A 12,467-nucleotide genomic window follows, 5' to 3' on the forward strand; every position below is an offset into this window, starting at 1 on the left:
TGGTGGCTCAGAGGAGTAGGATTTCTTTTTGATCCTGGAAGAAAAGCTGTGTGGTTTTGACCAGTTGGGTGTGCTGCAGAACAACGTTAGTAATTGTTCTTCTTTAGTCCTAAAATCATTGGTGGTTCTTGCCTCATTCCTACCAGGCCCCTTTGCAGTTATTCCCCGCTCCCAGCTATCCAAGGAGAGAATTTGGAGCTCAAATCCTCTTCAGTTCCCATCTGTCCATCTCAAGGACTTGCAAGGCCTGTGTTTAAAGCTCTGCAGTGCTGCAGATCCCTGTGCAGCTGCAGGCAGATCCCCCAGGGGCTGTTTGCTGCCCTGGCCCTCTGAGTGTGGCAGTGCCCAGCCCTGCTCCTCCTGCCCTGCTGGGGCTCTGCACAGCTGGGCTCACTCTCCAGATGTTCAGCACTTCACCAGCCTGGCCTGGCCCCCAGGAGGAGCAGCAGACCAGGGAGTTTTATCAGCTGCCAGATCTGCTGTGAGGTGATAAATGCTCAGGGTTGTACAAGTCCTATAAATAAATGAATCCTATAAATTAACTCAAGAGAGGGTTTTGGGCTGTGGGTTTAGAGCAGCTCTGCCTTCTCCCAAGTCCTTTTGTTTCCAGCCTGAGAGGTACCAGGTTTTGCAGGGAAATTGTTCACAGCCTATACCTAAAACCATTCTCAGAAATCCCCTTTTGGTTCCAAGCTGCGAAGTAGCAAAAACTAAATGAAGGAAAAAGAAAGCCAGTATTTATCTGAAATGAATGTAACTTTTAATTTTGATATTTTGTGTGGCTCTTTCAGAATCTCCTGCAGGAACAATGGGCTTTCCTTTATAAATGCAGTAATTATGTAAACACCTGCAATTCTTTTGGCAACCTTACCGATTCAGTTTGACACAGTGTTGCTAAATCCCGATTTTTGGGTGGTTTTCAGCTGTAGGAGATGGCAGCTGTAGCTAGATGGCAGCGTTGTGACAGCTGAGGGTGTTCAAACAGCAGTAGGTGAATTTAAACCTGCTTCCTTTGAGCAGTGAAAATAAGATTTACTCCTTTATTTTTATTTAATGTTTTCTGCTTTTTCTCCCGAAGCATGTGCCAGTTTTATGACTCTCCTTTTTCATTTTGAATGTTTATCTGTAATCTGTTTTCTTTCGGTGTAAATCTTGTTTCATGCTTATGAGGCTCTTAATAGTTTCACTATGACTCCTTGCATAAATGCAAAAACCATTTTTTATTTTAACATTGGCTACATTAATTTGTCACTGCAGTGAAGTGACTTAATGAAGTAGTCTGTAAATTTATTTACCCTAGCAAGTTGTGCTTTAATGATGATCAGGGAAGTGGTTTAGCAGCATTTCCAACAAAAGGAAATAATACATTTCAGGAGATTATTAATATTGATGCTCTGAGCAGTGAGACATTTCACATTTCTAGTCACTCCAGTGTTTACAAGAGATCTGTGCTGTCAGGTCTTTTGTCTCCTAGATGTTAATAGATAAGATAATTTGGACACATGGTGCTAATGTTCAGCAGCTGCTGCAGTTTATGGCAGCTCTCAGTCCTTCACTCCTCCCATTGCCCAAATTCACTGAAAATGAAACTGTCACAGGGCTTTTCTTGCAAAGCCTGGCTGCTGAAAGCCTGCTGTTAAAATGAGGGTCTGCATGGAGCACTCTGCAACTGATGGCTGTGTGCACTTGGAAGGGAAGGGAGCTGTTTATTCCATGGATTAAAAGTGATGTGCAGTGGGAATTGCTGAGGTCTAATGAGAGAGGCTGAAAAGTTATGTGAGAAAATGGAGAATGCAATTGCTGCTGCTGTTAGATAGGCCCTGGGATTTACTTCAGTTGCAGTTGAAGGGGGAATACTTGCTTTAATCCTGGAGTACATCCTGCAAGCTATTGACTGTTAGTGTTAAGTCTTAATGTGCTGTCAGAGTTTTGCTTTTTCATTGATGTGATCTTGTATTTTCCTTTCTTTTTGCAGGGTACCCTCATCCAGCACCTGAAGGAGCACATTCTTCATGGCAACATGAGCAGCAGTGATGTGATTATGTACTACACAACGGCAAGTGGGGCTTAAGGCATTTTTAGAAATACTGTAACATATTTTTCCTATAAAGATGGGACAACTTGTCATACAAATCCACAAGTACACTTCTTCGTGTGTTAAATTTTTTTTTACTGCAAGAGATTGTCTCATCTGAGTTTATAAAAAAAATCAGGTGAAATAATAAAATGCAGCAGGGACCTTTCTGATGAAAGGTCAAACCTATGTTAAATGTTTCTGACCTAACTGCTGAGGAAGATGGATTGATTTTTAGTCTCTTAGGTTTATTGATCAAGCTGCCTCATCAATATCACCTGCAAATCAGATTCCACCTTCCTGCAGGGCTAGGTCATACTCAAGATGAGAATTTGTCTCTGTTTTGTTTGTGAGGAAAGAAGCTGCCCAGCTCCACCTTTGATAAAGGAAAGGGGGTAAACCTCACCTGTGTGGAGTTCAGTTATATGGTGGGAGGTGTTTTTTCTAATGCTGTGATCAAGAAAAATGATTGCTAAGCCTTGTGTGAGTGGAGCAGTTTGAGAAGGCTGATGTCTTTCCTCATGAGTTCCCCTGTGAACTTTAACGTGACTAGTCAGCTTGCAGTGTCTCCATGGAGGGATCATGGTAGCTGCCTTGTCTCTGCCTTGTCCTGGCTCTGCTGTAAAGCTGTGTGTGCAGGGAGCCATGGAATCCCCAGCTCATTAGGTGTTGGGAGGGATCACTTGGGTCAACATCCATCAGAACATGCAGCTGGGGCAGCCTGGGACAGGTGAGAGGATGAGCAGAGCTTCAGCCTGGTGCTGATAGGATCTGGCAGAATCACTGCTGTGGGTTCAACAGCAGGAGAAATCCAGGCAGGGCGAGTGGAGGGGAAGGGTGGCACCTCTTGCATGAGGGCAGGGATCATGCTTGGGTCCAGCTTCTGCCAACATCTGCATCCTTGTGGAGCTGGCTGCAGCTCCTGTGCCAGCTGACAGCGCTGCTGGGGCTGCAGGCAGGGACCAACTCATGGAGGTTTCTTTTCTCCTCCAGACTGGCTGGATGATGTGGAATTGGCTGGTGTCTGCACTTGCTACAGGAGCCTCAGTGGTCCTGTATGATGGATCTCCTCTAATTCCTTCCCCAAATGTGCTCTGGGACCTGACTGACAGACTAGGGTATGTATCCAGGGTTAAATACAGGCTGGTGGCACTGTCACCCTGTCACCCTGCCCCAAGCAGCCTCCCTGAAGGTGCTGCTCCCTTGGGCAGGAGCTGATGCACAGCATGACACAGTTTATCTTTTGGCTCAGCCCTGCGTGGAACTGCTTTTAAAAATTTGTACTAAAACATTTTCTGGGAGAGGAGGAGAGACAAAGAGCTGATTGTTTCAAATTGGAGTCAGGTATTAGAATTCCAGGCAAACAAAGACTTTTGGTTCAATAGTTTTCAAGAGCAGCCTTTTCAAAAGGCAGTAATTGGGAGCAATCTGAAGAGTAATTTCTCAGCACACTCAGAACTTAGTAAATAAGAACTCTTTTTTCAAGCAGCTCAACCAAAGATTTTAATATAGAACTTTGACTTAAAGACATAAATTGACTGGAAAGGCTCAGCAGGGCTGCTTATATTTTCATATTTTGCTTTTTAACCTATAATGCCTAATTCATATTGATAAGCTGTTCAGTAATTGTTTTATGCCATTTTTTGTGCCTGAAAATGCTCACAGCACCCTTTCTTGAAGCTTAGAGAAATGGCAGGTAGCAGATAAACACCTCTAAAACCCTGTGATTGCATTTAGCTTTGTACCTGTTGTTAAACTTGGATTTTTAAAAAATTTTATTTTCTAACTTTGCTATTTTGCCAGCTGCATGTAAGGAGTAAATTTGAATTTTATTACCAGTAAAACGAGTGTCATTTTTAATTGATAATTAAAATTGTTTGTGGTGGGAAGTGGATGACAAAAGATTCACTTTCTGACTCTGCATCATTAATAATTTAAACTTCACTGTCTTTTGTGACATGTTATATTTAAAGACTGACATTTTATCTCTGGCCATTATAACTGAAGCTTAATGCCGAGTCCAAATGCTTCCAGTAAAAAGCACAAAAGAAACCCCCAAACTTCAGCCATGCTTCACCCCCGAAGAAACCCTGGTGGAACAACAGGCAAAAAGATGAGAACTGAGAAAGAGCCCAGCTTATTTTTAAGCATTGTCTCCACATGCCAAGAGCAAGTGAAGATAAATGTGTCTGCATGTCTCGCTTTTGTAATCTGGCGCTAAGAGCGGTGGCCATCTGGGTGCTACTTCATCATGCAGTCTGTTCCCAGCTCACTCATATGTTAAATATGTTAAAAAAAAAGGCTCCAACATGTGAAGATTACCTTCTTCTCTGAAGAGGCACCACACTTTCCTTCAGGGAGCATATTCTGAGGGGATCATCGGGAGATCTCATCCTGCTGGCAGGAATGACTCAAGTGGACAGCCATTAGTGAGCTGGGACTTGGGGGATGGTGACTAAATGCAGTCATGTAGCATTTGGGAGGAAATAAAGGGAGATTTGGCTCTACATGTGCTGTAGAGGAAGTGTCAAAGAGCTTAAAATAGAGAAGCATTTTGTATTCTAATGTAAAATAAGCACTGGTTTGAGGCATGGAAGGAAAGTGAGATGTTACACAAGAGTAAAAATAGTTCATAGGATTGGCACAGAGGGGAGCTGAGGAGCACTGGGCTGGGGCTCTCATGCTGGAGGGTTCCCTGCCCATGGCAGGGGCTGGAGCTAGATGATCTCTAAGGTTCCTTCCAGTCAAACCATTCTGTGTGCCCTTCCCATGTGCCAGGTAAATTGCTCTGTGCCCTGATGCGTTTGTGCAAGGAGCCTGTTCCTACCTGAGGGCAGTCTTCCACCAGCATTGGCAAGGGGAGACATCCCCTTTTGGCAGTGTTGAAATATCCCCTTCTCCTTGCCTGGGACAGTGTCCTGCCTCCCATGCTGCCTTTGGAGGAAAACACAGCCTAGCAGGATCTTATTCCAGCTCTGCTGGTGTTGATCTTGCCCATGCTCTGTGCTGTGTCCCTCATCCTCATCTAGCTCTGCATTTTCTTGAGTGAGTTTATGGCTGTAATGTAAAAGGAATCAGCAGAAACCAGGTTTTAATTCTATTGTGCTGAGGAGCTCTAAATACCCTTTGCAAGGGCAGGAGGGAATTGTTCAGTCTGGCCAAGTTTCCTGTTCATTTAGGCATGGGCAGCTCAGGCTTTCACCCCTGGAAACTGAACAGGAATCACCAGAAAATCACTGGTTGCTATTCCAGAGTAATTTTTTGTCAAACTGTGCCCTGAAATGGCAAAGTTTCACTGTACCAAGGCACTCTTGGAAAATTATGGCCCATTAATAAAGTAAACATGGTAACATTTTGTGATGTCTTTGGAGTGTTCTGCAATTACAAATTCCTGTAAATGTAAGTGAATGTCTCTGGGAGATGGGAAAGCTTTGCTTAATATTTAAAGATAGAGTTAAAAGTTTCAAAGCTGCAGAGATGACATTTGATCTGACTGATTTTGATGGTTCAAAAAGATGTGCCTTGCACTTGGAAAGCTCTGAGAGGCTGCATTGTTTGTCTAATCCACGTACAGAGTGTGTAACAGCCTCTGCTCACTGCAGTGGGAATTGCAGGTCTTTAGAATCTTAGCATATTTAAATATGCAAAACGTGTAAACTTCTTTTCCCTCTAGGATCACCATCCTTGGAACGGGTGCAAAGTGGCTGGCTGTGCTAGAAGAGAAAAATTTAAAACCATGTAAGCCTCAAAAAGCTGGTGAATCCCTTCTGTCCTCCCTCCTACCTTTCCTCTCCTGGTTCTGGCTCCCTGGCTTGTCACAGCCCTTTATGTAATAATTATTCTGGATTGTAGTGACAAACAGTTCCAAACACTTGGAGAAATTCTGCCTTAACCTGTGCTGCTTTTCTCCTTTTTAAGGTGAAACACACAATCTCCAAACACTCCACACTATCCTGTCTACAGGATCACCTCTCAAATCTCAAAGCTATGAGTATGTCTACAAACACATAAAAAGCAGTGTCCTCCTGGGATCCATTTCAGGTGAGGCTTTTATGCTGCAGCATCTCAGGAATGCTCTGATTGCCTGTGCAGCTCCCTCCTGCTTGCTTGGGAGGCTTTGGATCATTTGGGATTGGTTATAGTTAAAGTGGAATGAGCTGTCTCTTTAGTGCTGAGGTTTTCTGCATAATTCACTGTGCCATAATGAAACTCAGGCACTCCAAAGTGGTTTTGGTGGATGTTTTGGATTTTAAGTATGATCATTTATTTTGACTGGCTGTCCTTAGGGGTGGCAGGGTGAGATCAAGCAAAGAGTCTATTAACCTACAGAACATACTGTTCTGCATATAGCTGACTTTAGCAGAAAATACCTCTTGGAGAGTTCCCATTTCAGTTCTTTTGTGCCAAGTAATTGGCACTGCAGATGGATTTTTTTTTTTGTGGATTATATAATTAGAGAAATATCAAGCCCCCATGCTATGCAGTTTGTTGTGAGCAGTGCTGGCTGAGGCAACTTCTGTTCACGTAAGGTCCACCACAGCACTCCTCATTTTGCTTTGTAACAAGGACTGACTTTTTCAAAGAGCTTTTTAACTCAGTTTGATTTTTAAAATGTGACTGTTCAGCTACTGAAGTTATCTCAGGCTCTGGGCTCAGTAAGAGTAGTGCTGAATCTAGAACTTGCTACTACAGACATTAATAGACTCAAATGCAGAAGCCTATTTTTGAGAAAAGATAACATGATTGATTTGTGTCTTAATTCTCTTCCATAAAGTCCTAGGAAGACTATAAATATTCCAGTTAAGTAAGCACTTTGACAGTATCTATTTTTCTTAAGATAACTGTTCATCCTGAAGGCCTGGCTCCCCCCCTCCCATGATAAAGGTATAAAAGCTAAGTAAATGTAGCTTGACTGGTTACTTTAAACTAATGAAAACAAACAAGAAAACATTTCCAAGTAATTCTGTAAATATCTGAAGTCTGTAAAGCAGGCCCTGTTTGTTTTCTCTCTCCTATAAATGGAAATTTCCTTAAATGAGATTAAAGAGACTGTTGGAAGGAGAAAAGTTATGCCTTAAGGGATAGCTCTGCATGAAAGGCATACACATATAACAAGATATATAAAGTAAGGAAGAAAACCTTTTAATAAAAGCTACAACATGCTAGATAATGCTGTTTGTTCTGTGCTGCTTAGTGTGGATCAGAAGCCTTTGGCAAAGGTTGGTAGTTGGCTGTTCCTGTTCCTATGTAGTTATCAGGTTGGCTTTTCCCAAAAAATATTGTATATTCTAAATGGATTTCTTTTATTGTAGGTGGAACAGATATAATTTCATGTTTCATGGGTCACAATGTTACAGTTCCTGTTTACAAAGGAGAAATTCAGGCCAGAAATCTTGGCATGGCTGTGGAAGCGTGGAATGATGAAGGTAACTATGATCCAGAATACTGTGCACACTTAGAAAATACAGTTGCAAGGTGATCTTAATTTTAACAAGTAGTAAGTGTAGATGCTCTTTGCTTTGTTACTCTGCCATTTACAGAAAGGAAATGTGGAAAACACCTCTTTTGGTTGTTTTTTTTTTTTTTGTCAACAGGAAAACCAGTTTGGGGTGAAAGTGGAGAGCTGGTTTGCACCAAACCTATTCCCTGCCAGCCCACACACTTCTGGAACGATGAGAATGGCAGCAAATACAGAAAAGCTTATTTTTCCAAGTTCCCAGGTATGTCCTGAAGGCCTTTGGAGGGTGCAGGCTGTAAGGGAAGGCACAGGTTCATTTGCTGCTGCCCAGTGACAGCCACAGGTGGTGCAGCTTTGAGTCCCAATTTCCAGGGTGAGCTATTACATTTCATAACACCTCACTATTTTTTTGTGCTTTGTTGTGACTAGAGATCCAAATAAAAGCTGTAAGGGTCTCTGCAAAGCTCCAGTCTGTCCAAATCTCCCAGGCACAGAGTGCTTGGCACAGGTGTGGGCTGGAAGGGCTGGACAGGGCAGGGAGCAATCAGCAATCAGTGAGTGCTGCTGCCCCTCTGCCAGGCTGCTCCTGCCTGCCTGGAGGAGCCAATCCCAAGGGAAAAGTGCTGACCTGCTGCCTCATTAGCATGAGGATTAACTAGATATTAAATACATGCTGCCTCAGACATGCAGCCTTGGCCTTCTACAGGACAAAGTGGACCAGAGGCTTTTCTTAGTAATTGTGGAGGACTCTGCTCATCCAGGGCCCTTCCTGCTGTGGCACGGCAATGCCAACACCCCTGGTGCCTCTGGGGCAGGGATTTTTTAAGAGCAGGATCTCCAGCTGCTGTTTTTTGGATGTGGGAACTTTTTTTTTTTGTAATAAATAGCAACAGTTCAGAGAGTTCAGAGTGGGTTCACAAGAAAAGCCAGGATGTGCAGCAGGGGATAATCACACAGGAAAACTGAGGAATGTGAAAGTTGCAGTCTGCATGTGAGCCTGACAGCAGTAAACAGAAAAGAAAATAATCAGTGTGGCAGTTTTAAGACTGAAATCACTGAGGTTCTGTCTGGACTCCTTTTCTGTCTTTCCTTGTAAATGGGCTTGAGATGGTAACAGTTAAGTTGGAAAATGGTCTTATGTGCAAATAATTGCACGTAAGAGGTTGGTGGTTTTCCTCAGAAAAACTTGAATTGGGTTTTACTTCTGGTCTTGGCAGGCTGCTGTGGCAGTATCAATCTTAAATAATACTGAAAAGTCAAACCTGATTTTGCATTAAGACAAATAAAGAACAGTAAGCACAAAAGCTCCCTAGGGAATTGTTGGTACCTATTACACAAGCCCAGAAAGCTTCTTGTACAGAATTGTGCATAATACAAAAAATGGATCAAGAAAGACAATGAAAGGAGGTGGGAATGTTGTTACTTCTGTGGAAAATGCTTCCAGTAATTCAGAATGAGGTGTCCAGAGCAGCTGGTTTTGTAAGGAATGCTGTGTAGTCCTGCAAAAAAGCCATCAGATGATAACCTGGGGCCTGATCCTGATTTCTGAGCTGCTCCTGGGTGTGCTGCTTCTTACAGTAACTCTGGTGTGGATTGTTGGTGTAGCTCAGTACTGTTACCCTGGCTGGGGGCAGAGTATCAGCTGCATTTCTGTGCACTTCACTCGGGATCAGCTGCATTTCTGTGCACTTCACTCGGGATCAGCTGCATTTCTGTGCACTTCACTCAGTTAATGCCAGCTGAGTTACACAATGTGACTGGATGAGGAAATCCTGCTTAACCTTTGCTATTCCCCACCAGGTGTCTGGGCCCACGGTGATTACTGCAAAATTAACCCCAAGACTGGAGGAATTGTCATGCTGGGTCGCAGGTACAGGGTTCTGGTGGGAGTGCTGGGAGGAAACAAACGTTACAATTTGCAGTTTTCACCCAGGAGTAAAATGCACATGATTCTGCCACTTTTGTTAGCTTTATATTCATTTTATTGAATCTCACATTGTGGGTTTCAACCCTTAAATTAATCAGAGCAGCTGGATTTGAGGATGGGAGCTCATTTCAAGGTTCACTTTGGTATTTATGATCACAAGACTGTACTGGACTTGGTTTTGTGTTCCATGGTTCACAATGGTCCCAGGAGTTTGGATTGAGAGTGCAGCACATTCAAGGGGGTGAACTGGGGAACTTTTGTGGTCTTGGCTTTGCCACCACCTTGTTTTACAGCAAAACTTCCTTAGAGAAGGTCAGGTATGAAGTTGTGCCTGTGTCAGTGATCACAGACATTCGGGATCACAACTGAGACTTAATTTACTGTTTGCATTTCAACAAAATGTTTGATGTTTGAGACAAAGTTGAGTGAATTAATGTTGCTGTTCTCTGTACAGATTCATTCTAATGAGTAAAATGCCTTTTTGACACAAATTCTCTTAAAATTCCATTTCTAATGTGGTTTTGCCTTCACTAGAGAGACTTGCTTAATTGCATCAATTTTTCCTCTTGATCAAGCTGCAATCACACTTTAATGTTTCTTTGTTTTCTTTGTGATTTTTTTCAGTGATGGTACATTAAATCCAAATGGAGTAAGATTTGGAAGTTCTGAAATCTATAATATAGGTATGAAATCAACTTTCCACCTCTTCCAACTATGACATTGTTGCCTCAAATCTGAAATACAAGCATTACAAAGCTGTTTAGAAGGATTAAGAAAGAAAAAACTTACTGGTTTTCAAATGAGACAGTATGGAGTACGTTAGTATCAGTAAAATTTGATTTTGTAAACTTGAAACTGGTTGCTTTCCTCAAGTATCTGTAGGGTGGGGGGTGACTCACTGGGATATATACAAAATACACAAAAGCAACATTTTATGAAGCAGGTTTTTTCTTTTTCCCTTAACCTGTCAGGCTTTTCTTCTTTGCCTCAAGGCAAGCTCTTGACAGTGTTTTTATTGTACCTTTCCCAATAATTAGAAATAGTTCTTGAGCTTGTGCTTTGTATTTCAAAGAGTCTGTTGTGACAGGGGGGGAGCTGTCCCTGCAGAGGTGCTGATCTGAGACTCAAGGAGCTGCTGCCTTGTTGTTCTTGTGCCAGCAGGACTTTGTCTCCTGTGTGTGCTGCAGTGGGGAAAGCCAGAGCCAACAGCTTTGTGTAAAACCTTATCTGCCCCAAAAGTAACAGTCAACTGTGTTATGGACCTCAATGGGCCTTAAACCTGGATTTTCACATAAGAGCTAAAACTAGGCAGGCAGAGGGTGCCAGTTTTCCTTTGCCCACGCAGGGGAGGTGATGTTTTGGTTTGAGCATCCAGAACTCTCCACAAAGCCCAGCTGTGGCAGTCACATTTTCTGGAAAAATCCCTTGGCCCAGAATTTTCTCCTGGAAGAAAAAGGAAAAGGGATTCTTATCTCATTTGCTTCTCCTGTGTTGTGCTCACACGTGGAATGTGTTTGGAGATGGTTTGGTTGGTTTCATGTGAATTGTTTTGACTCAATGGCCAATCCAGGTCAGTTTGGAGATGGTTTGGTTGGTTTCATGTGAATTGTTTTGACTCAATGGCCAATCCAGGTCAGTTTGGAGATGGTTTGGTTGGTTTCATGTGAATTGTTTTGACTCAATGGCCAATCCAGGTCAGTTTGGAGATGGTTTGGTTGGTTTCATGTGAATTGTTTTGACTCAGTGGCCAATCCAGGTCAGTTTGGAGATGGTTTGGTTGGTTTCATGTGAATTGTTTTGACTCAATGGCCAATCCAGGTCAGTTTGGAGATGGTTTGGTTGGTTTCATGTGAATTGTTTTGACTCAATGGCCAATCAAGGTCAAGCTGTGTCAGGACTCTGGTGAGAGTAATAAGTTTTCATTATGATCTTTTTAGCCTTCTGTAAGTATCTTTTCTATATTCTTTAGGTTAGTATTCTTTAATATCATACAGTATCATAAAATAATAAATTAGCCTTCTGAGAACATGGATCAGATTCATCATTCCTCCCTTCGCCGGGGCACCCCGCAATAACACAACAACACCCCACAAACACAGCAGCCAGCTCTAACAAAGGTTCCTTCTGCAGTGGAAGCCTTCGAGGAGGTGTCTGACAGCCTGTGTGTCCCCCAGTACAACAAGGACGGCGAGGAGAGGGTGATCCTGTTCCTGAAGATGGCCTCCAGCCACGCCTTCAGCCGCAGCCTGGTGCGGCGCATCCAGGACGCCATCCGCGCCGCGCTCTCCGCCCGCCACGTCCCCAGCCTCATCCTGGAAACCAAAGGCATCCCGGTATGTCAGGGAAAAGGCTGCCTGCTGTTTTCTTTGTCACCTTGAATAGTAATTAAGGAGCAGTTGTCACTGCTCTTCAAACCCACATACGTGGAAATTTTAGCATCTCAAAAGTGTATTCGGGCTTTATAAATAGTTTGTCTATGTTGCCTAGCAACATCTTTTCATCTCCTCTTCAGCTAAGTGTGGTTTTTGTTTTTAAAATGGGTTGCTTTTTCTCAATAGTGTGTTCTTAAACCTCTTGAGGAAAAAATGCTAAAAAGGTCATTTAACTTCAGCTTTTCTGGCTATCCATAAGCATATTTTGTTTTTGTTTTCCTGTTAGGAGTGACTTTCTTAGGAGAGCTGAGAGCACTTGATAAATTCAGAAGATCATCTTGTAAACCATTTCACTTTTACATCTGTTTAGCCACTTAAATGGAGCTCTATCACTGTCTTAACTGTAACAGTAATTAAAATGAAATTGTTGTGCTTGTTCAGGAGGAGAAATTGGTGCAGCTGAAGGTTCTTCATGCTCAGTCTGTTGAAGCTGTTTTGCTGGAGCTCTTTGTGTGAACTCCTCAGTTGGAATATCTGTTTTGCAGCCCTCTCTGCTGTTACAGTGTCTCTGAGCAGCAGAATGGGGGTGCAGAGTGTGGTTTTCCCCACTCCATTTGCACGTAGACTTGAGTGTGT

At 42.9% G+C, this 12,467-nt stretch overlaps 1 protein-coding gene across 1 annotated transcript in view; it reads left to right on the forward strand.

Moving 5' to 3' along the window:
- AACS (acetoacetyl-CoA synthetase) overlaps positions 1-12,467 on the forward strand; it is a 36,870-nt gene that overhangs the window by 21,218 nt on the left and 3,185 nt on the right. Inside the window, exons 9-17 of the mRNA XM_066562182.1 lie at positions 1,976-2,056; positions 3,068-3,192; positions 5,748-5,812; positions 5,993-6,115; positions 7,387-7,500; positions 7,669-7,794; positions 9,333-9,402; positions 10,084-10,142; positions 11,590-11,792. Of these exons, the coding sequence (XP_066418279.1) occupies positions 1,976-2,056; positions 3,068-3,192; positions 5,748-5,812; positions 5,993-6,115; positions 7,387-7,500; positions 7,669-7,794; positions 9,333-9,402; positions 10,084-10,142; positions 11,590-11,792 (966 nt within the window). The remainder of the gene's footprint in view (positions 1-1,975; positions 2,057-3,067; positions 3,193-5,747; positions 5,813-5,992; positions 6,116-7,386; positions 7,501-7,668; positions 7,795-9,332; positions 9,403-10,083; positions 10,143-11,589; positions 11,793-12,467) is intronic.

Source organism: Molothrus aeneus, chromosome 18, assembly GCF_037042795.1.
Source record: "Molothrus aeneus isolate 106 chromosome 18, BPBGC_Maene_1.0, whole genome shotgun sequence".
In the NCBI taxonomy this organism is placed as follows: Eukaryota; Metazoa; Chordata; class Aves; order Passeriformes; family Icteridae; genus Molothrus; species Molothrus aeneus.